The 25,220-nt window shown below is 38.3% G+C and overlaps 2 protein-coding genes and 1 non-coding gene across 5 annotated transcripts in view; 1 reads left to right on the forward strand and 2 right to left on the reverse strand.

The window, feature by feature from the left end:
* Nucleotides 1-25,220, forward strand: part of LOC138399089 (histone H2B type 1-K) — a 389,419-nt gene that overhangs the window by 360,579 nt on the left and 3,620 nt on the right. For 2 of the 3 annotated variants that reach the window (XM_069493580.1, XM_069493579.1), the window contains exon 1: nt 23,188-23,595. In XM_069493580.1, the coding sequence (XP_069349681.1) occupies nt 23,206-23,586 (381 nt within the window). In that variant the 5' untranslated portion in view covers nt 23,188-23,205 and the 3' untranslated portion in view covers nt 23,587-23,595. Of the gene's footprint in view, nt 1-23,187; nt 23,597-25,220 lie in introns of those variants that run through there. The other variant, XM_069493581.1, reaches the window with a different exon arrangement.
* On the reverse strand, nt 10,850-10,923 carry TRNAT-AGU (transfer RNA threonine (anticodon AGU)). Its single transcript has one exon. It is a non-coding gene; the product is annotated as a tRNA-Thr (tRNA).
* Nucleotides 22,483-22,869, reverse strand: LOC138399086 (histone H2A type 1-H). The gene has a single exon (XM_069493577.1). It carries the CDS (start codon nt 22,867-22,869, stop codon nt 22,483-22,485), a length of 387 nt encoding a protein of 128 aa, XP_069349678.1.

Genomic DNA, 25,220 nt, shown 5'->3' on the forward strand with positions numbered 1-25,220 from the left:
CCCTGGGGCTTCAGAGAATTTAGTTCACAGGAGGAGAAAATTCTAACAAAAGTAGTCTATTTATATAAATTATATCAGACTTGTTCACTTTTCTTATTTTTCTCATGTTCCTTCGAAATTAATACTTTAATTTGTGAGAATTTAAGCTTAGATATCTGAATCATGTAAAGGCACACTAAAAACCCAGCGTAAACAAACTTGAATATGTGTTCTACTTTTTTTTACTTGAGATTGAAAGAAGAAATTGGCTATTCGTTGTTCTGTTTTCAAAAACTGGTTAAGGGCCATCGACAGTGCAGGTATGGTTAATGTTCTACAGTGGGGATAAGAAAAAAAGAGTAAAGGAGATAGCACAAAACTGGAGTGTTAATGCACAGAGATTGAAGAACATCTATCACTTGTTCCATATGATATATAAATAGAGATCAAGTACCAAATCCTACATCCTATTCAGCTTGTTCTGATGCTTGCATTCAGGCTCCACTGCACCCCACAACTTACTGGCAGTTACTGAATGAGAATTCTGCACTCTTTAATTTCCAAGACAGAATTTAAGGTCCTGGTTTGATGCTCCACTGGCAATGATTTTACATGCAATCTTTTACATGTAATCAGTCCTACATCAGCACTTCTTTACAAAATACCCTACTCTCATCTCCAGCCCTAAGAATGAATCCTAATTTCCTAGATGACATTATGGTTCACAATTTTTTTCATCATTTAACTTATTAATAATATATGCTTTATCAAGTTGTCCTCAACATTGCTAGTGATAATATTCTCCAAAATTGCAGAAGGAAAGGGAGAAGGATTCTAACACCGGATATTCTGTGTAAGCAGATCTGCCATGAAGCTCAAATATGGAAGTTTTTGATGGCACATAGTATAAGTGCTTTCCCTAGAAAATGTTGCTAATCTGTCCTGATCATTTGTACAGAAAACTACATCAGACCAAAGAACTAGAGGAGATCCTTCTTAAGGTAAAATGAAGATACTTCCTGGGTGGACAAGACCATCTGTACATTCAGGCAATTGATAGGAAGTCATGGGTGCTACTTGATTTTAAGGTCTGGAAGAGGAGGGGAGGGACCATTGTGGTTTGGGGGACAATATGTCCACAGTGAAGACTAGACTGTATCATGACAAGTTCTCAATAAACATTTGTCAAGTCAGTAGACAATATTAGAGGTAACTTTCTGAAATGTATCCAAATTCCCATGTGACATTTTGTTCCCTTGCCTGTGCTAGCAGTCCCACCTAGAAGTCTAAATAAAGCCCAGCAGTGTACCTGTAAGTGGTCTGCCATTTCTCTTCTTGACATTTTCATGGCATCATGTTGACAATATTTCACACTTTGCATAACTTCAACATAAGATCAATAATGGTTATCTCTTAATATCCATTGAATCAATAAAGTGTGATGCAAGGTTTACCTGAAACAACATGCAAAGCATCTGGCATGAAGTAAGTTTTCAAGCTGTTAGTTTTCTTAATGAGGGGGCTAGGTTGTTGCCAAATATCTTAAAGGAGATAGTTTCAAGAAATGACAAAAGCAGTTTTGACACAAAAATCTGGAAACATATTTTTAAATATGCACAGCACAGTGTTCCATTTCTGGTGAAGTTGTATAAAGTTACAAGAGTCTGTCACTTTTAACCTACTAACTAAAGCAAGACCATAAGCTACAGAATAGTAGATTTTCTAAATCCATCAGGGAGTTGAGGATACAAAGGAATCTAAGTAACCCTAACTCTGGAAAGAGGCCTTCACAGGAGGAAAGAGGCCTTTGGCTGTTTTTATTCCTGGCAGATGGGCAGAAGGGCAGAAGGGCAGAGGAGAAAAACTCTTGAAGAACAGACTCTGCCTCAAAAAAAAAAAAAAATAAAAATCAATCAATAAATAAATAAAGTATAAGAAATATTTGACAGGCCATTGCTGAAGATTGTTACTTTGAAGATGGGGGGAGCCACCAGCCAGGGAATGCAGACATCCACTAGAAACTGAGAACAACCTCTATACCAGGACTCAGTGCAGGCAACTGAATTCTGCCAACAACTTGGGTGAGTTTGGAAATAAACTCTCCTCTTGACCCTCCAATAAGGGACATGGCTTTGCCTGCTGACACCTTGATATTATAATAGTCTGAGGAGAACCTGTTGGACTTCTAATGCACAGAACTGTGTGATAATAAATGGATGTTGTTTTAAGCTGCTAAATTTTGGTAATTTGTTACAGCAGCAATAGAAAACTAGCAAAACAAGTAATTGTAAAACCACCCACCCTTCTTACCATTCTATTCTGGATTATCTTGCTTTCCTCAGGAAATAACGATTTTAAAATGAGAAAGAACAATTTTAAACATCAACACAGTAAGAATGAAAATATTCTTGGGCACAGTCTGAAGACACATTAAAAATTAATGTTATCTTGGATAACACATTCATATGATCAATAGGTATGAAATAAAAAGATTTTTTTCTCCCTCCTATCACACCCATCTTCCCAGTTCACAGAACTACCACCCATCTATAACTATTATTCTTAGTTTCATATATATTTTCCTTGATTTTCTTTATGCATATAGCTGTAAATATAAATATAAACTCTATTTTTACTTTCTAGTTACATAAAACGCAGCATTATACATACCATTTTACATCCTGCTTTTTTTCACATATCTCAGAGAGCTCTAATTTAGCAATTATAGAGCTTTCAAACAGCACATTTAATAATATATACTACACAGAAGTAGAGCTTATTACCAATTGAATTGGTTCAGTCAGCTACAAGTTGCATCTAGAAACTGTAAATCCATCCCACCACTGAGGGCAGAAGTATAAAAGCAGGACTGGACAGAGGGAGGGAAGACGGCACCTTTAATTTTCTGTTATAATACGAATAAAAATTATTTTTGTGTGAAGCCATGTGATATTTCAAAGAGTCCTAAAGCAAGGGACCCAAAGCACTCTGTTGATCAAAGGTAATTATGTACTCATTTGTTAAAAGATACATTTCAGAAAAAATAAAGCCAAGGTTCTCATATAGATATAAAAATGAGCATATGACCGAAAAGAATACTTAAGAATAAATTTAACCAAAGATAGGCAAGAATTGTACATCAGAAACTACAAAACATTGCTGAAAGAAATTAAAGAAGACCTCAATAAAAGTTAAGACATTTGTGTCAATGAGGGCTCTTCAGAGAAATAGAACCAACAGGATGTGTGTATGTGTGTGTGTGTGAGTGTGTGTGTATGTGTATGGGGGTGAAAAATATATTTTAAGAAATTGGTTCACACACTTGTGAAGGCAAAGTTCAAAATTGGTGGGGTAGGCCAGCAGGGTAGAGACCTTGGGAAGAGATGATGTTGCAGCTAGAATCTGAAGGTAGTCTGCTGGCAGAATTCTCTTTTTCTCAGGGGGGACATCACTCTTTTTTCTCTTTAGGCTTTCAACTGATTGAATGAGGCCCACCCACATTATGGAGGGCAGTCTGTTTTACTCAAAGCCAAAAGATATAAATGCTAAACCAATCCAAAAAATACCTTTACAGAAACATCTACAATAGTATTTAACCAAATATCTGGGTACTATGGTCTAGCCAAGTTGACTCATAAAATTAACCATCACAATATCCCATGTTCATGGATTGGAAGACTTAATATTGTTAAGATGGCAATTCTACACATACCTATTTATAAATTTAATGCAATAGCTATTAATGTCCCAATAACCATTTTTTTTTTTTTTTTTTAGAAATGGAAAAGCTGGTTCTAAAATCCATATTTAATTACAAGGATCCTGAATCAAAAGAAAAAAAAAATGTTGGAAAACTCATTCATCCTGATTTCAAAAGTTACTACAAAGCTACAGTAATAAAAACAGTGCAATACTGCCATAAAGATAGACATATAAATCAGTATATTAGGATTGAGAATACAGAAATAAACCCATATATCTATGGCCAATTAAGTTTTGACAAGGGCAACAAGACCATTCAAGGGGAGAAAGAATAATCTCTTCAACAAATAGTGCTGGGACAACTGAAAATCCACATGCAAAAACATGAAAGTGGATCCCCACCTCATACCATATACAAAATATAAGTCAAATAGGTCAAAGACTTACATAAGAGCTAAAACTATAAAACTCCTAGAAGCAAAAATAGGTATAAATCTTCATGACCTTCAATTTGGCAATGGCTTCTTAGATACAACACCAAAAGTGCATGCAACAAAAGAAAAATAGAAACATTGGACTCCACTGAAACTAAAAACTTTTGTTTGTCAGAGGATACTATCAAGAGAATAAAAAGGTAACCTTCAGAATGAGAGAAAATATTCATAAATCATGTATCTGGTAAAGGTCTAGTGTCCAGAATATATAAAAACCCATTATATCTCAACAATGAAAAGAAAAACAAACCAATTAAAAATTGGGCAGAGGACTTAAATAGATGTTTCTTTAAAGAAGATATACAAATGAAAGTATATGAAAAGATGCTCGATATTATTAGTTATTAGAGAAATGCAAATTAAAACCACAATGAGGTACTGCTTCACATCCATTAGAATGGCTAGAGTTAAAAAGTCAGATAATAACAAGTGTTGGTGAAGATGTAGAGAAATTGGAACCCTCATGCATTGCTACTGGGAACGTAAAATGGTGCAGCCACTGTGCAAAAGTTTAGTGATTCACTTAAAAAATTAAACATAGAGTTACCATATGACCCCACAATGAATGCTACTTATGCATAAAACCAATAGATTTAAAAGCAGGTATTTAAACAAATACTTGTATATGAATGTTCATAGCTCACTATTCACAACAGCCAAAAGGTGGAAGCAACACAAATGTCCATCAATAGATAAATGCATAAGCAAACTGTGGTATATCTATATAGTGGAATATTGTTCAGCACAAATAGTAATGAAATACTGATATATGCTACAACATAGATGAACCTCAAGCATTATGTTAAGTGAAAAAAGCTAAACACAAAAGTCACATAGTATATGATTCCATTTAATGGAATATCCAGAAGTAAATTCATAGACACAGAAACTAGATTAGTGTTGCCAGGAACTGGGGAAAAGAACAAGGGAGACTGGCTGCTTAATGAGTATAGAGTTTTGTTTTAGGGTGATGAAATTGTTTGGAAGTAGATAGAAATGATGGATGTACAACACTGTAAACATACCAAATGACACTGAATAGTATATTTTAAAATGGTTAATTTTATGTTATGTGTATTTTACCTCAGTAAAGATAATACATACAGGTTAAAGATCTTATTTTATTCATTCAATGAGGGAACCAGACAGATGTTATAACCAGGTTAAAGGAAAAGTCAAAAAGCATGAATTTATGTGGAGTAGAGGAATTGAACTGGAAATGGAGGCAAAACTTGTTTTTTCACTGGGGAAGGGAAATCAACTGAAACTCTACTGGACAGGACAGAATTTGCATACCTATCAATTTACAAAAAACTGTAAAATAACTTAAAGACAATAAAAGGCTAGAATCCAACAACCTTAAAGGATGTGCTATATGTAGACAATGCATCGTTTTCCATTGAAACACAATTATTTTCTATGGGCTTCCCCACCTTAGATCAAAAATAATCTCAAAAGGATATTCTTGAACATCAAATAAGAATGATGTCATTAGATTTGGCTTGATCATTTACATCTGTGCAGCATATAGGCTATCTTAAGTTTGCTCTGTTGAAAGTTTTCATAAGGAAGCTCAGATTGGACTTTTAAAAGACTTATTATTTGCTATCCTTATTATTTGCTTGTTCAGAATCCAAGAACTTGCCACCAGATTTCACCTGCAGTACTTATAAATTTGAGTGAATACCTCTTTTCTGAAGATCCCCCAAATATTCTCAGTTTCCTGGGCCTGCCAGGAAATGTCTTTCCACACTCACCTATAAGGGCTAAGAACACTGCAAGCCAGGTACCAGGCCAGTTTTCAGGAGATTGCTTTGTAAGTCTCCATAAAGTCAACCTTACTTTCTTAAAAATGTCTGGTTATATCTGATCAAATGAGAATCATTTTCAAATATGATATTTAAGGCAAAGCCTTAGTTGCATAATCACTATTTCCAATTATGTTCCAGTGAAAAGGAGGACAGATTCTTACAGAACCTATGCAAATATTTATATTGCCATGAAAATAAGAATACTCAATAAGAGTTTTCCCAGTTCTGGAGGGGTCAGGTAGGGAAAATAAGACATTTACAAAGGTTTTATTTTAGTTTACAAAAGCAAAGCCTACTAAATTGTTATGAATATATGGCTTATAACATAGATAGTTCAAGAGGACAGAAAGGGCTTCTTTATATTTCCAGAAAATAAAACATTAAAATATCAGCAATATTCCAAATGAAAACTACAACCATCCCTTGTAAGTTCACGCAATCCTATGAGGTTAATTCTTGCCCCACTAGATTTTGAGTTATCAATTGTAAAGGTAAATGAAAATGATATTCTCTATTTGTATAAGGCAAAGTTCTCACTCCTCCTCCCCCCTTCATAGAGTATGTCCTTGGAGATATAGTGAGTCTGAGTTCCTTACTCTAATCTTCAGAATAGAGATAAGTATTTTTATTAAAGAATTAAACTCAGCCTATAGTTTTATCAATGAAGGCCTATTTCTAAGGTTGTGGACAAAATAAACTTTAGATATGTAAAAATGTACCTCTAGAATTAGCTCATGGGTCCCTCACATATGTGTGAGAGATTGCCATGAGGTGCCGCTCTTTGCTTCTCCAGGAGTTAAGAGAAGTTATTGTTTTTTTCTTCAGTTTTTCTATGTAAGTGAGTGAGATTTTGTTCTAATTTTGTCATCATTTTTGGGCTTCCTTATATATATGTAAATCTGAGAATACTTAATATAATGTGTTCTCTCTTTCTTCTATTGATATGGAAGGGTCTTTTTGTTGGCAGGACTGTTTTATTTCCTCAGAACCGTCTCATGAATCCATTTGTTTATTGACTAGAGTTCTGGAAATGCTGGCTTAGTAAACAGTTTCAAGTTGTTTAGGGATGCCATCAGAAGCCTCTACCCCAAAATACCTGGCATAGTCTTTTTCCATGAGGCTTTAGTCCTTTGTTGAAGATGAAGCACTCTGGCCTGTAGCTGATTGCAAGAACTTTCAGAGAAGTATCAAAGTAAAACAAAACAGATGACAAAAAATTAAAATGCTTATAGTTAATTTATTATCTATAATTTTCAAAAGCAAAAGATCTGATGAGAGTTTGTAGCAAGAATGACACTAATAAGGGATTTTGGTTTTTCTGTGGCATGTAAAACAAGATTATAAAGCCAATCCAAAGTAAATTTTAGACAAACTATAATAGTTATGAACATGGTGATTAACCATATTTTCAAAGAAGATAGTAAACATTGCATTTAATTTATAAAAGTGGCTGAACATAATATTTATAGAGAAATAATTCTTGAGATATAACATATAACAATTCTGCAATATAATATACCACAAACATATAAATTATATGGTAAGAATATGTCAAGAATATATCAATCATATCAAGTAGAGTGATTCAGTTAGTTTAGAGTAGGTCTCACACATTTGAATATTAATAAAACTCCATATATAAGTAACATAAATCCCCAGTGTAAACCACTGGCCTAGAGATTCTAGATTCAAATTAAAAGCAAAATTGTGACTAAGTTAACATTTTAAAAAAATGACTGAAATTATAACTTATTACTCTCTACTGCTGTTGTCTAATATCAGGAAAAGTAACACTAGGACTCTCATAAATAGAAACATGTCATGGACAGTGAGAGTAGTGATAAATCTCTAGGAAGTTCCTATTCAGTATATAATTTCTGGAATATTTATATTTGAGTAATAACATTTTAATCATGCAAATTTAACCTAAAGAAGACTAAGCATTTCTCCCCCTCCTTCTTCTTTTCTTCCTCCCCTCCCTTCTCCTTTTCCTCTTTCTTCTCTTCCTCCTTTTGGCATCTCTTCTAATTTGATAACTCTTCTATGCAATTCAATTTGATATGTTGGTAGTAACATATCAAATAGGCCTAATTCTTCCAAGCACTTCTCTTTTTATAAAGTGAAAAAACAAATCTTTATGTTTTTCTGGAGGCCTTCTGGGAAATATCAAAGACACTTTTAGGTGTAAAAGATATCCTGAGAGTTTCACTTTACATTTAGAATTTGATGTGTGGAATGCAAATATTAAAATTTATCAGGACTTTGGAACACTTATGATTGAAATTGGATCATGGATGCTTGAGAAAATACTTGGCTACTTCAAAGTGACAATAAAACTTTAAAAAATAACATAGAAGTTAACATGATTGTAAAGAACTTTAGCTTATTCCTAAGTGAGAAACATTTGTTTTCTTAAATAATCAAGAACATCATAAAGTCAGCATAAACCATAAAAGATTATTCTGCTAAAACACAGAATATTTGATATCTAAGCAGACTACATCGGCAAAAAATAAACAAATACCTTTTAAATTGTGGGTGAGGGCAATAAACAGTGAGCCAAGAAAATAAGTTTATCAAAATTGATTAGATTTTCCTATATTTTAACACATTTTATAGCTTTTCAAACTCAGATATAAACAAAGGTAAATACAATTCATTTCCAAATTTTTACCTTCATTAAGCTCTTTCACATTTTGGAACAATCTGACAATTATTGATCTCAAGAGTCCATAACGTCAGAATTAATTCCCCCCCCCTTTTTTTTTCTATTTTTTTCTTTCTGGAGATAGGGTCTTTTCTCTGTTGCCCAGGCTGGAGTGTAGTAGCATGATCACAGCTCACTGCAGCCTCTAACTCCTGGGCTCAAGGTGAGAACTGATTTCATACTGTTACTAAGATGTATATCCCAATTACCCTGATTTGATCATTACACATTGTATACATGTATCAAAATATCACAAGTACCCCCAAATATGCATAAATATTATATATCAAATAAAAAAATTTAAAAAGTTATTAACATGTAATATGTTCATTATTATGTTCAAATAAATTAGTAAGTATTTAAAAAATTTGTGTTGGAATTGCTCGCTAACAGAACAAGCATTCCAAGTTTGTATTTTTAGATACTTAAATCATGAGGATACAGTTTAACCAATTGCTTATGTTTTTCAACAGCAGCTTTCTAATTCAGGGTCTTTTAACTACCAGTCTTCTGACAACTGAATCCTTGGGTCCATAGGAGAATTAAAGCAAAGAGCAGGAGGCTCTTGAGGTGAAACGGTCTATTTGAAGAATGTTCTGCCCGTTCCAAAGTGTAAAAAATTTGTTTTGTAATTAAAAAATATTTCAAGATCTGACTTATAAATCCATCTCTTTAAAAACAAAGCAACTGTTAGTAAACTGTCAGACCTTTCATTTTTAAATGTTTTTTTCCTTTTGCTTTGTTTATTTTGGTTTGTCCATCTTGCTTTCTTGAATTCGTTTTAATCATTATCTAAGAATATTTCATGTCACTCCTCCATAAATGTTCTTCACTGAATCCCTGTTATTTTGAAAAACTTGAAATAATGTTGACACCATATATTCTGTCTCATCTTCGTCATTCCTATTAATTTATTTCTCCCTTCTTTCCTAAATATAACAGGAGGGGAAGGAGGATTCCACTTTCTCATCCTTCAACCAGGCTGTGAGGTAGTCTGGGAATATGTTAATAATGGAGGAAGCCTCCCTTCAATGCAGGCTGAGTTTGGAGAAACAGGTTAGTTAGGTAATCAGAGTTTGGCTCTTGATTTATATTCTCTGCTTTATGTTTCACACAGGGATCATTGGTCCACTTAACTGACATGTACCCAAGAACATATATGTCCCTCTCTGACTGAATTTTTGGTAAATATAGGGCAGAAATTACACTTTAATATAATATGTAAATCTAGAGATATTTTCAGCCTTCACTGGATTTAGTTTGCAAGAAGGGGAGAGTACTACAGTATTAAAGTTTGCTCACATTCCTTTGGAAATATATGGTGGAGAACTACTATGTACAAAATGAGGAAGCAGAAATCAGGCTTACTGTGAAATATAAGTAGGATTTCAGGCATAGCGCAGGACTAATTTTAATGAAGTTAAAAAACACTGACTCCAGTGGAACTCCAATCATAACCTTTGAAATCTCTTTAGATAAAACTGAGAAGCCTAATGTGTAGGCCAGTACTACACAGAATACACTTTACTTTATGGACTACGTTCTCACTTAATAGTCAAGAAAGTGATAATCTATTTGTGATTTATTTCCTTAAAATACCATTGAGCTCCGTTTTTCTCCCCCTCACACTTAGTAGGTTCTAGTGATACACACATATGACAATTCTTAGGGTTATACAAAAGTGAAATGGTGAGAATCTAAATTTCACCAACGTTCGTTCTCTTGTTCTCAAAAATAAAAATGAATGTGACTCCAAACCAAATGCTATGGCTTATTAATTCTTTATCTGACATTGTTAATCAAAATCTATCATTTAGCTGAAGATTATTAACTATCACAGGTTAAGAGATTGGAGACTTAACTTCTAAGACAGAATTTGAAGTGTTATTGTGTACTACACACCACAAGGTAAGTTTTTGTACAATCCATATATCCCAATTTAGCAGTCATCAACAAACCCTTTGCTTTCTACCAGTTACGGAAACCGTAAACATTTTCCCCTTCATCCTAACCCTCATAGTGAAACAATCATCTGGCAAGAGACTCTCCGTAATCGAAATGATGACTAATACAGACTTCACCCCTATAAATTGCTCAGTGCATCTTCAACATATTTATTGGTAACACACTATTGAAAATGCAAAATTGAACAAGCAAGGCCCCGCTGGGATTCGAACCCAGGATCTCCTGTTTACTAGACAGGCGCTTTGACCAGCTAAGCCACAGGGCCCCTCTTGGACGTATTCTCAGATATATCGTATTTATAACTTTTTCTGAAATGTAGTAATTTGCCAGAAGCTCACTTGGTTTTGTCACAAAGCAAACACATCAATGTTTCTGAGTTTGTAATAAAGCAGGAACTACAACATTGAAAAAATACTTTCTTTAGTGCAAGGTTTTAAAATTGATTTCAAATTAAAAAAAAATGAATTATATTTCTATTTCATGGTGACTACCTCCCCCTAGAGGAAATATTGGATATTGCAACATATTTTTAATTTATTTCTCCGTTAATACATTTTGTCTGCAAATGTTGAGTCATTACTGTATTTCAGGTACTTTTCTAGCTATTGGAGATAGAACAGTGAACAAAATAGCAGAAATGTCTTCTATTACAGAATTTCTATTCTATAGGGAGGCAAAAAAGCAATTTTTAAAAATTTGCTAAAACAAAAAACCAATCATGCTTTCTTCCATTTTGTCCATCTTGGCACAAGAAAGCAAGCCCAGATGAGGACACATTGACGCAGAGGCGACTCACGGTCCCCCGGTTTCCCACTATCCAAAACCAGGCATGGTGAGACCCTTTCTTTCAGAGATATTATTAATAGCTTTGGCCTCAGCAGGAGATCTGCTGTTAGAAGCAACGAGTTAGGTGTTCATAGAGAGCTCAGCAGGATGTCTATTTTTGCTTATGTCACTGTCTTGTTCTGCTTATTGGCCAGCTGGGTTAAAACAGACTTGATTCCTGTCCTCCTAGACTGCAAAACTGAGTGGGGGATACAGAGACAAGACAAAAGTAGAGTACAATGAGATAACCCCCACAGGATGCTGGGAACCTCTCACTTGGGCATGGGGGAGTCACATGAACTCTTACCTCAGGCTCCAGGTCAGTTTAACCCATGTAGAAGGAGTTGTAGCATGTTTAGCTGAATTACAGCTTCGCATGGGGAAAAGCACAAGAGTCCAACATCCTGAAATGTTTAAAGAACTGCTTTGTGCTTTATGGGGAGGGATGACGGTGTATGCGTTCACTGAGCACCCACTAAACGAAAGGCCCTGGAGAGATGAGAAATCATTTAGATTGAGGTTGAGTTTTTATTTCTTAACCATGGATGAGGTTGCTTCTGATTTATCTCAATGTGGGCCACAAATTTCTACTTACTAGGGCAGGATTTATAAATTTTTCAGCTTTCTTGGCTGAGGTTCTTTGTGAAATTTAGTTATTATTTGACTTCTGTTTCTCCCTGGCAGCAAAATGTTTCAAAAGTTTTGCTAAGGCCTAGGGCCCTGGAGGAAAAACCCTTTGCTTCTCCTTTTGGAAAGCTTCCCAAGATATGAGCAGACATTTTAACATAAAGTAGGGGCTAGGGTGGTGTGGCTTCAGACAGGTTGCTATACACTTAAGAGAAATTAGCACTCCCACCCCCCTGCCTAGAACACTCCATCTGGGTTTCTGCTGCTATTAGAAGTAAAGTTCTTTTCCTGATTCCCAATTCCATGATTCCATGACTATTGGGGCCATTCTTCCTAGGATCTACATTTCTCTCCACAACCTCTGTGCCTTCTCTAAATTTTATGGCCTGTTATAGCAAACATTTTGGCTATCATCAGCCTTATAAAAAGCCTAGCTCAAATCTTCAAATGAACCTCAATTCTGAGGACAAAACCCTTCCTGTCATGGTTGGAATTAGCTTATCACCAACAAAAAAGCAGAGGATTGCAGTCAATTTAAAAAGATGTTGAGGCTGGTACCAGTGTTTGCAATACCACCACTGCATGAAAGTCTTCTGTCACCTAAGTAGTAATGCTATTTATCTATTTATTTAACAATAACAACAATGGCTTAATTTGTTTTTAGTTTGTACCTCACTGAGTTAGTGTCATCATGCATTTAATATCCTTAAATCTTTAGAACAATTGCAGAAGGTGGTAATGCTTATTAACTTCCATTGAGAGATGAGGATGACAAGGCAAAGAAATGTTAAAAATCCAGTTCAAGGCCGGGCGCGGTGGCTCACGCCTGTAATCCTAGCACTCTGGGAGGCCGAGGTGGGCGGATCGTTTGAGCTCAGGAGTTCGAGACCAGCCTGAGCAAGAGCGAGACCCCATCTCTACTAAAAATAGAAAGAAATTATATGGACAGCTAAAAATATATATAAAAAAAAATTAGCCGGGCATGGTGGTGCATGCCTGTAGTCCCAGCTACTCGGGAGGCTGAGACAGGAGGATCGCTTGAGCTCAGGAGTTTGAGGTTGCTGTGAGCTAGGCTGACGCCACGGCACTCACTCTAGCCTGGGCAACAGAGTGAGACTCTGTCTCAAAAAAAAAAAAAAAAAATCCAGTTCAAGACCATGAGTGCCATAGATAGAGTTAGGCAATTTTCTTTCTGCAAATGTGGTTAGCAGGTTGTGTAAGATGTTCTCATTTCTTCATAGAAGAACACTTGGAAAATGCAAACTTTTTATCTCATAATGCCCCTGTTTAGTTTGTACAAGATTTCTAGTGATGCTTACTCAAAGCTATAAAACAGTATTGTGAACCAGAGAACCTGACATATTTAATACAAACACATACTTGGTACCAAGTATCATATGGTGCTTGCCAAGCAAGCTCTCTACTTTTTGAGCAAATCACATAGCATGGGTCTTATTTATCCCTATTACTCTCCTGGCACTACAAGTTGATTCTGTGCCAGATCTAGGATCCTAGCTTTCTCCCTAAGAGGTAGCCTCTGAGCCAGATTACATGGATTTCTTCTACTCAGGCCAGTAACACCTGGAGAAAATGTATTCTAGAGAACTGCAAAATTAAGGTGTTTGTCTTTGCCCTAATTCGGAATTTTATCATTCATTTGTGGTGAAAGAATAGACAAGAGCTGGTCCTTTGGGGTCAATACATACTGGGTCCCTGTCCTCCCTCATATAAAACTGAGTAGAGATAAGATACACAAAAGAGAAAATTGAGGTAGACTAAGGTACAAGTGAACATGGATAACTGCTGTGAATGCTATTAGATTACTAGCAAGAAGAGTTGAACCTGGGCTGCTGGGAGGAAGACATCCTAAAGTAAAATACATTTCAGCTCAGTTATAATATCTTTGAAGCTTTGTTAGTATGAATTTCAGGTGAATAGTTGGAGAAGAAATGGGGTCCATTTTAGCCGCAAGAAGGAAATAAAAAGAAGATACTCTCATGCTGAAACTTTTAACAAACTTCTAATAAGCTGCTAAAAATATGCATAAGGAGACAGAGAGTATTTTTTGAGCATTAATAATCCAGGAGAGCCAGGAGAGATGAGGTTCCATTTGTGTGTTCTCAGAGTGCTGTGCTACTCAAGAGAACCGAGCTCATGGAATCTCCTCCAGGGATCTACTTGTCTCCACTCACCTCACAGTGGTCCCTAGGTAGCATCAAGTGCTTTTTCTTTCCTGCCAACTCCCCATCTCAGATCAACTCTTCTCCACTTCCACTTCATCCTGTCTACTTGTCCTGTCCTAACTCACTCTGGAAACTGGATGGTCTAGAGATAGGGACTATTCTTTTGGTCCATGAATTTTTTTCCCCTCAAATTCTTCCAATGTTCTCCAGATTATCAAAGTTTACAGTTTCTCAGCATTGGCCCAGACAGGATACTTAGAAATTTGGATTTGAACTGAGGCCATGACGCAGAGTACTAACTACTATACAATTATGGCATGGCACCGAAGGCACAAGCTGCAGGCTTCTTCCTTCAGTCATTTTTCAGAAATATCTATTTTTTTTTTTTGGGGGGGGGGCATCTAGAGAACCTTTCACTTTGTCTTTGTTAGCGCAGTCTTGAATCTCCTAATTTTCTAATAACAGCTAAAAATCAATCTTGAGCCCCCCTACTCTTTGCTGCTTCTCTCCCAAACTAGCAGGCAACCTGCTGGGAAAGACAATGATGCCTACTTGTCAATCTTTCTAATTTTTAATTTTTTCCCTTTCTCATACCTTGCCCTTTCTTTTCTTACACGTATATAATAAAAAGGGTGGATTGTTAGGCTTAAAGAATTCACCTTTCCCAAGCTTCCAAACTTCCATCCAAACCTCCTGTAAAACCCACTCCTCTCCCCTTCCTAGGGGTGTATTAGCCTTTGCCAGACCCCTAGGGAGATAAAGGAATGAAATGCAAAAGGGGAACTTACTTTCTTTATCCCTTCTGATAAGGATGCTGCTTATTCCTCCCTGTTGTTCCCTAGGGAGATAAAGAGATAAAAGAATGGAATGCAAGAGGGGAACTTACTTTCATTATCCCTCCCAGTTGTTTGAAAAGAATTTATTTACTCCCCCCAGAAAAACCATCTATAAAACCCAAGGCTCTCCCCTTTTCTCTCGTGGATACCTTTTTTGGCCTCCACCTATCTGCACCCAGATGCTCAAAAGAAACAGCATTTTGTTATACACGAGGCTTCGTCCGTGTCTCTCTCTCTCTCTCTCTCTCTCCCCCCTCCAGACCTAACAGTCTTCCGTCCTTATTTAGAATTACCTACACACTTTATGCCTTTATCCATGCTCTTCCCCCAATATTTTGCTTATGGCAAATCAAAGAAAATGAAAATTAGGTTTCATTATCTGGAATTTTCCAAACTTGGTGGCTCCTCTCTAGGGTTGGTAATACTGTACTTGCAAACTCACTACTCCCACTTCCACCCCCAACCCATGCACGTCTCTTGTTCAGTTTTAAAAGTGTGGTCCTCAGACCTTTGGCAACAAAAGGGAGAGGGCACTGCTTTGAAGGGGACCTACTTGGGTTGCATTTTCAGCCAACCTGGTCAGAATCTCCAGGTGCTTAACGTGGCATCTAGCATCTCAACCGGTGCCAAGAGTGAATCTCTGGTCCCAGGAAACTACATGGCCTCACCCTGACCCACATTTCTGTGAGAAGCCAGTAAGGTGTGCCCCAGACTCAGCTTGGAACCTGTGGCCTCAAGGCCACATGTGGCCCCTCAACAGAACCCAAACTTCACAGAACAAATCCCTTTATTAAAAGGACTTGTTCTGTAAAATGTGGATTCAGTCAAAAGGCTGCACTCAAGGATCCAAAAGGCCACATGTGGCCCTGAGGCTGCAGGTTCCCCACCTCTGCAGCTGTCAGAAAATGCTCAGTGTCGTGGGGCACTCAGACCTCATAGTGAAACTTCTTTCTTCCTGTCTACCTGGGTTACCAGAAGGGGCCCATAACAACTGGCTTCTTGTGTGGCCCCAAAGCTCTGTGGGACTTCCCTTCCTCCCTGGCTTGATGTTCTATGAACATGCCTTCTACAGTCAAGGTCCTGGATGTGCTTTCTCCCTGATATGGAGTGATTGCCTTTCTTCTCCGTACCTGGTTAAATTTGATTCATGCTTCAGCTGCAGTTAATCAGGGAAGTGTTTCCTAACCTCCCTCCCCTCTCTATGCAACATATTCCTCCCAGTCTAGGTCAAATTTATTCTCTCTGTTCCTTGATTCTTTTTTACTTTTCCTTCAGAGCCCCCATATCGGTTTGTGATGATGTACAAGTTACCAGAATTATTTCATTATTGTCAGTCTCTCTCCTCCTACTCCAGTATACTCCAAGAGGAGGTATCTATTTTGTTCAATAGTCTATCATGAGGGCTCCCCATTTAGTAGGTTCTTTATCATATTGTTTGATTGCAGAATGAATGAATGAATGGGCAGAGATTATAATCCAATGCTCCATGAATGCAACTTCTCCCAACAGCATCTGACCTGGAAGGATAGGCCAGGCTTTATTATGAGTGGAGGGTGATGCTTACGTTTTGATGTTTGGTGGGAAAGAATTGATAGTAGTTTAAAGAAAGGAGCTCAAAATTATCCTAGCAACTGTCCATAATAAAGCTTCTCAGCAGAGCCAAAACAATGTGTTTAATTTTCTGAGATTTTCTTTATCTCCTTTCCTCTAGATTATACAAAACTATCCAAATTATTGGCAGGTTTGGTGAATGAAGAATTATCTGCTTCCCAACATTAATTCTTTTGATCAGGGAAGAGACCTGCGGGCTTTCTCAGTCTCAAGGACATGAGACTGCATTTCAAATAAAGAAAATGCAACCAGTAAGCAGGAGAATGCAGGCTGCCCCTCTCTGTCTCAGGTCTCTTTGACTTGGATCTCTCCTTCCTTTCCTTTCCTGAGGAACTTCCCCCACTCCATTTAGAAAGCTGCTGTGGATGGAAGTGCTTTTTAGTGTTTTCTGCTGAGATGTTTTTGGAATTAGGTGTAGGAGCCCCTCGCCCCTTGGCAGGAAATTGGTTTTTGCCCAGAGTCAGCGAAATTGGACGTGCTTCTTGAGGCCAGAGATCAACAGGTCCTGCACACGGTCTGTTGATGATCGATAGGTCCGCACACGGCCTGATGATCATATAATCTGTTCCCTATGACTGATAGCCGAAAGCCTGTGGTCTTGCAAACAAACCAAGGCGTCTCATTGTCTGCACACAGTGATGAGGTCAGGAGGTTGAGATGCAAACATTCACCTCCCTTAGGCAATCAGTCTTAACGAATGGAACAGGTTACATCAAGGCATCAAAGAAAGTCACGCACCAGAAAGTAGCTGCGGGCTGAGAGTATAAAAATAAAATGACTGGCACCTTACGGGTGCTGCAGCCTTGAACCGTCTTGGCACATCTGTGTCTGTTTTTTGTGTGTCTGTTTCTTTATGTTTATATGTTCATCCCCCATTCTGTAATCCGGGTGGCGACATTAGGGTTGATCTGAATGTGATTCTCTATAAGGAGAGAGAAAAGCTGTGTCTTTGGTTTCACAGGCAGGATGGTTCTTGCAATCCCAGCACTTTGGGAAGCCAAGGTGGGAGGATTGCTTGCGGCCAGGAGTTTAAGATCAGCCTAGGCAATACAGCGAGACCCCCCACCAACCTCCACCAATCCTACCAAAAAAAAAAAAAAAGAAAGAAGAAAGAAAGAAAGAAAGAAAGAAAACAATTAGCGGGCATGGTGATGCATGCCTGTAGTCCTAGCTATGTGGCAGGATTACTTGAGCCCAGGACTCTGAGGTTACAGTGAGCTATGATCCAGCCACTGCACTCTAGTCTTGGTGACAGATTGAGACTTTATCTCTAAAAAAAATAACGCCTCTTTTCTTGTGCATACTTCTGAAGGCCATTCTGGGGATTTTGTCTGACACATTAACTACAGTGAATCTGAGAAAGATAAGAGACAGGCTGGCATACTCGACCTACCAGCTCTACATTTACCAATGTCATGCACTCTTCTTTTATCAGGCCAAATCAGAACAAGGACAAGTGGTTTGGAGAGGAGGAAAGATAAGTTTTATTACCTTGCCAGCAAACAAGGAAAAATGGTAGACCTTCTCATCTCAAAATCCAAATTTCCTGAATATTCACGGAAATACAAAGCTTTTAAAGGATGGGTTCTCAGCTTCTGGCAATTACTCTTCAACTACTGCTGATGATTCTGATCATCCCATCTCTGCTGAAGACAATCTCCTGACCTCTGCCCAGGATCTCCCTTTACCAGGACAGGCTGGGCCATCTCCTGTTGCACACATAAACAAAAGATTTACCCTGCCCCTCCCAACCCCTGGCCTGAGGCAGGGATACAGGCTTTAGTTCTCAAAAAGGAGTGGAGGATGTTTTAAAGAGACAGAAAATATTTTTGCCATTTTTTCCAGGCCATTCCCTCTGTTACATATTCCCCATTTTCAACATTTCCCTCCCATATCTATGGGAGGAGGGGTGACTACTCTGTTACACTTCCACTTCTGAATTTCTAAATTTTCTGTAAGAAATAAATTAAAAACTCTCTCTCCTACTCAGGGGCATAACTTCAGCAATATTTTTCTCTTTCTCCTGTATAATAAAAAACTCTATTTGATCTCTACAGGATCTTTCTTCTCAGCATTCAAAGCTGCTTCTATTTCTTCCATTTGGATGAAATGTTCTCTTGCTTTCATTTTTTTCCTTCAGCTACTGATAGTTCTGCCCTTCATTTTACAGCTGTATTTCCTCAAAGTGACATCAAATTCATATTTCTTTCACCTCATTCCCTTATTTAATCTCCTTCAACTTGCCTCCTCCAACACTCTACTTAAACTGATCTTTTAAATTTTACTCAGTGAAATGGCTATATCTAATACCTGTTAGTCTTCAACTTACATGACTTCTCAACAGCATTTGACACAGTTGACCTCTCTCTCCTCTTGAAAACTGTTATGGTCTAAATGTGTTCCCCCAAATCCATATCTTGATACTTAACTGCCATTGTGATAGTATTAAAAAGTATAATTAATAAAACAGTTGCCAAAATATAGAGCCATATCCCCCAAATCCAGAATGCACATATCTGTGAATCAAAGAGTAGAGGTGGGAATAACTCTTCTCATTATTACTCAGTAATCCATTTGGAGAATTTTGTATCTTATCCCTTTGATCTTAAACTCTGAGAGATTGAGGGTCCTTGTGCCCATTGGATAAATGTTTCCACTAGGAAGCATTGTCACCTTTCAAATCAATTGAAATTTGAGAACTGCTTCTGGTCATTTTAGTCTTTTCATGCCATTGAACCAATAGGCAGAGAAAAGTGTCCTTCTCACTGGAGTGATTGGTCCCAATATCTAGTAGGTAATTGAGTGTCTGCTGTCCAGTAGAAGTAAAGATACTCCTAACCCAGGGAAGCCTCTAAATGTTCTTTGCCCACAAGCCCCGGTCAATTAAAAGTTGTAGCACCATCAAGAAAAGACCACAAGGACACAGATTCCACAGGAATAAAGGCATACTTTATATCACCATGTAAAGAATCCTGACAGAGATCAGGGTAGCAAGGAATGAATTTTAGAAGAAGGAAGCTGTGATTACTTTTTTTGTTTTTGAGACAGGGTCTGACTCTGTCACCCAGGCTGGAATGCAACTGCAGTTGTGTGATCATAGCTGATGGCAATCTCGAACTCCTGGGCTCAAACCATCCTCCCACCTCGGCCTCTGGGATTATAGGCATGAGCCACCATGCCCAGTTTGTGATTACTAACTTAAACCTCATGATAATCTACAGAAGCAGAATTCATAGCAGCTTTGTTACTATAATGTTAACCAATTATACCTTACTTTGTATCCGAGTACCTTCTAAGAGGGTAATGACTAACATTTTAGGTTTAATGTAGGATTATGAGCAAACTGACATAACCCTATGAGCTCGTTGTGATTTCACACATGCTGTGCTGGAATATAGATTTTTGACTTGAGCAAAGGATAAGAGTAATGTCAAAGGACAAAAGGAATGGACCGTGCCAGATATTTACTTTTGCCAGTCTAAATTTTCTCTCCCCTTGCTCCACCCCATGCCCCCAGGAAGCTGACCTATATATGAATTTAGTCCTTGTCTTTTGGCTTCAGGTTGGATTTGGCCAACGGCCAATTCTCCTACAAATTGAGAATTGGATTGGTTAAGTAGTAACACCATACTTTCTTTTCTAAATTAAAATCCACCTCAGAGAGTTGTGAGAATTGAACACATTCATGTTACATAGTAGTCCACAAGTGGTGAGACAAAGTATATCTTCCGTGTTTCCTCTAAAGGTTCACTCTGTTCCTTTGGGCCTCACATATTCATTTTGAAGCTTCCACGTTATGGGGCAAAGCTGGATAATTTCCCCGTATGGGAAAAGTGAAGAGATTTGCTGGATCTGGTGGGAAAACTCTCACATATACCTTATAATTGTTTTATATTACCTTCCATTTGCAATGACTGAGGCATTTAAAACTCTTACCGGAGTATATCAAATTAATAAAGATTTTGTAGATAGTCCAAGTTTTCTCATTTCTCTAAAAAGAAAATGCATCCCCCCTGAATTCCATGATGAAAGTAAAACAATATCAGCTATGTATTCTAAAGTCAGTCTCACAGACACCATCACAGACATTACTCAATGTTGGTATTTACAATTACCTTACAGTAAGTCATCGACATGGAAATGCATGGTCCAGGTCCTCCTTCAAGGAAGGACTTGCTGTCAAACTGCAGAGAGCAGAGTTAGCAGATAGGCACCAGCTGTCAGCTCCTGCAGTGTTTGCCTCAGTTGCAGAGCTCCACCCCAGGGCAGTCCTCTTCCAGTGGAGCAATGTGGGGAGAAGAAGGGTGGTCCAGAGCCCTGTTGGCCCAAAGTGGGACAACTCTGCCTGGCAGTATTGGCTCCAGAGATCTCCACTGAGTTGGCTGACCATTTATCTGGTCTGTACTACCAGTTGGACGTTGTCCTCTACCCAATCCTAGTTCTTCTGCCTCCTTTCACAGATGTTGATTGCTAATAAACACCTTGCACCCCAAGATGCACTCAGCTTTCTCAGCATCTGCACACCAAGAACCCAACATGTGTCACCATATCATAATTTCTCTTCCTAGATCTCTTGCATTTATCATTTTTCTATACAATGCTTCTTTAGGCAAAGATGGGGGTAGCAAATCTGTATTGAATTATAAACTGTCCTCTTTAAATTTTTTAAGTTTGTGAACCATATACAGTTATATTTTTTATGGTGTCTTTTTTTAAAAAGTGGCTTAGATTCCACAACTTTTTCTACCTAGCTACTTTGTCAGATCAGGATTGCTATTGCTTTTGATTACTTATCCACATTAATTTACATATCTCACAAAGCCCTATATTATGGGTTTTCTTGCTTTTCCTTAACTTCATGGGCCTTCTGGTTATTCTCACAAAATGCCAAACATTTTGTCTTAAGGCCTTTGCACTTTCAGTTGCCTCTTTTCATGAGCGCTGTCTCATTTTCTAAATTCAAGTAGCTCTCTGATCAAGTAACACTTTCAAAGAAGTTATTTTTGCTAATCCCTATCTAAAATAGTCCCCATTATGCATTATAGTCTATTTCCTTAGTATTTTTTTCTGATAGGATATATATTACTTGACATTACGTTTACATGCTTGTCTCTCCAATCTAGAAGTAACTTATATGATGGTAGATTTTCTAGGTGACATTCACTATTGTATCCTAAGCTACTGGAAGAGTGTATTAAGTGAATACATGTGTTTCAAATAAATAGGGCCAAGGATTCAATGAGATCCAAGAAGTTTTGCATATTAACCCACAAATCCCAAATCCTAAAGAACGGAAATGGTTACTAAGTATTTTAAGAATTCCATCACCTGGTGAAAAAAAATCACTGAGCTAGTTAAGAGTCAAAGTTATTTTTCAGGACTCTATTCCAGCATAGTACAACGCTAAACTTGATTTTTAAGGATCATCAGTGTATTGCACTCATGGCTACTAACATCATTAGGCAAGAATTGAGAAAACAGGTTTCATGGGTTTGCGTGTCTAACTTCCACCTGTTAGTACTGCTGAGTAAGCCTCCTGAATATACTAACCTTGTCAGCCTCTGCCTTCCAGTAGGCCAGTTTACATACATTTAAGAATTGCTTCAGTTACTCGCATTGAGAGGGAGCGTTTTACAATGTGACAGTCAAAATCGCCCACAGATGGTGTGTTCAGCTTTTTCTAAGACAGTTTAAGTGGCTCTGAAAAGAGCCTTTGTTTTTCACCGTTCCTAACCTCGCTCCTTACTTGGCTTTATGGTGACTCTCGGTCTTCTTGGGCAGCAGTACGGCCTGGATGTTGGGCAGCACACCACCTTGCGCGATAGTGACTTTGCCCAGCAGCTTGTTGAGCTCCTCATCATTGCGAATGGCTAGCTGTAAGTGGCGAGGAATAATGCGGGTCTTCTTATTGTCGCGAGCCGCATTGCCCGCAAGCTCCAGAATCTCGGCGGTCAAATACTCCAGCACCGCCGCCAGGTACACGGGGGCGCCAGCTCCGACCCGCTCGGCATAGTTGCCTTTGCGGAGCAGGCGGTGCACGCGACCCACAGGAAACTGAAGACCAGCCCGAGAAGAGCGAGTCTTGGCCTTGGCGCGAGCTTTGCCGCCCTGTTTGCCACGTCCAGACATAGCGGCTCTGGCAAACTCCCGGTGGCAAGTAAAGCGAAAGCGTAAGGGCGGCACTTTTTATAACCAATATTGGGCGCGAAAAAGAAGACGTGTCATAGGTTAAGAGTGCAGCTTCATTTTAACCAATGGAGATGTGACTTCGAGATTTGAAGCTCCTGATTGGGCAAAACTAACCTCTGACGTTGCCATACATAACTACCAATCACACACAGGAATTTAACTCTACGCCTTATTTGCATAAGACGTTCTATATAAAAACGACACGTCGCGCTTTGGTGGTTGTTTTTTTCGTTTCCTTTGGTGGTTTTGCTGTTTTTTTTTTTTTTTTAATTCACTATGCCTGAGCCAGCGAAGTCAGCTCCCGCTCCTAAAAAGGGCTCTAAGAAGGCTGTGACTAAGGCCCAAAAGAAGGACGGGAAGAAGCGCAAGCGCAGCCGCAAGGAGAGCTATTCCGTGTATGTGTACAAGGTGCTGAAGCAGGTCCACCCCGACACCGGCATCTCTTCCAAGGCCATGGGCATCATGAACTCGTTCGTCAACGACATCTTCGAGCGCATCGCGGGCGAGGCTTCTCGCCTGGCGCATTATAACAAGCGCTCCACCATTACCTCCAGGGAGATCCAGACTGCTGTGCGCCTACTGCTTCCCGGAGAGCTGGCCAAGCACGCCGTGTCCGAGGGTACTAAGGCCGTCACTAAGTACACTAGCGCCAAATAAACTTCCCAAGTAAGTGTCTTCAAGTTCGATCCCAAAGGCTCTTTTAAGAGCCACTTACGTTGTCATTAATTAGAGCTGCAAATACTTGAAGTCTGAAATTAAGTTTGGGCAGTAGTCTATAGTGATTATGGTAGCTTCTAATGACCATAATGCTTGTTACAGTCTGGCTAAAAGGAAGCCAGATAGCGTAGTTCAGTGTCTTCTGTGTACGTCCCTTAGACAAAACGCTTCCTGGTTCTTGGCGCCAAAGTAGATCCTTATACTGAATTAAGTGCCATGGCTTCCTGTTTAAATCCTAACCGCCTATTGTGTCGCGGGTTCTTTTTTACACCACTGGACAGATAACTAAGCGTGGGCTTCGGTGATCTGAAGTGCATCCCCTTTAGCTCGGCACTTAGCTTAGGCTCTCCAAGGCTGTGCGTCGTGAAAATTCTACAATTGGGGGAAGAGAGTAATCCGGTTTGCGTTTTTTCTTTTCTATTCCTACTTTTCCAGCTCACTTGGGGTGAAGATGTCGGACCACTAGGCAGGATAAAGTCCCTAAGAGGGAAATGAGAAGCATAGCTTTCCTTATGAATAAATACAAACGAAGGGTCACGGAAAAGATTTTATGTGACCTGCATATTAGTTTTTTAAGACAGCATTTTCAATCTGCTGATTCAATCAGCAATTTCTTCACTTGGCAAATACAAGAAAACTTACAGGACCTTGAGAGGAAAAAACTTCACTGGAGTTTAGTGCAGACAACAGACTGAAAACAGGGCTAGACCACCCGGAAGTGGAGGAAGGGAGAGGAAACTGCCCCCGGCCGGGCCCAGAGTCTGAGCCCCGTCAGGTTGGGGAGTTTTGTTGTGTGACTGGAAGCTAGAATGGCTATTTATCCTAGTAATAAATAGCATGAGACTTTTTTTTTTTTCCTAAAAATAATGGAGGCTGAAAGGAAGGGTCGACAAAATTTAGGTTGTGGACTGGCTAAATTTGTGATTTAGAAATGTAGGCCAATTGGTCTACAAGAAAATTATTTCTTCTGATTAACTCAACATAAACGTTTGTATGTATATAAATGCATATATATACATATACGTATATATGTATTTTTTTTGGTCACGGACTGTTAGTCTTTAGGGATACAGAAGGTGAACATATGTAATGAATTGCCTGCCCTTCTTGGAAGTGTATTTGAAGATTGCAAGGGTCAAATTGGAACAATTCACATATGCAAAGCATATGTTTAGTGTTCTAAATCTTATCCTACCAGTGGTTTATGGATTACATTAGTATTGTAAGAAATACATCAACAAAGGATTGTTAGTGTTTTATCAATGTGCGGTGCACTGATTTATACACAGTGATGTATTAACTCATTTAGTCCTCACAGATATCTGAGGTATTACACACATTTTGAAGTGTGAAAAGTAAAGTACAAAGAACTATTTTAATATTTAATTTTTGAAGAGATGAGAACAAGGGAGAGGGAATAAATATGATGTAAGGAGAAGGGATAGTGTAATTTGAGCTTTTTGTAGTGGTTTCTCAAGCAGGACCTCCTTCACGTCCCTATCTGCTCCTTACTTCATTTTCATAGCAAAATATTCAGAGCAAAAAATAAACATAATCCCCAGGCTGATCTCACG

The sequence above is a fragment of the Eulemur rufifrons genome, chromosome 18 (genome assembly GCF_041146395.1).
Source record: "Eulemur rufifrons isolate Redbay chromosome 18, OSU_ERuf_1, whole genome shotgun sequence".
NCBI classification, from domain to species: Eukaryota; Metazoa; Chordata; class Mammalia; order Primates; family Lemuridae; genus Eulemur; species Eulemur rufifrons.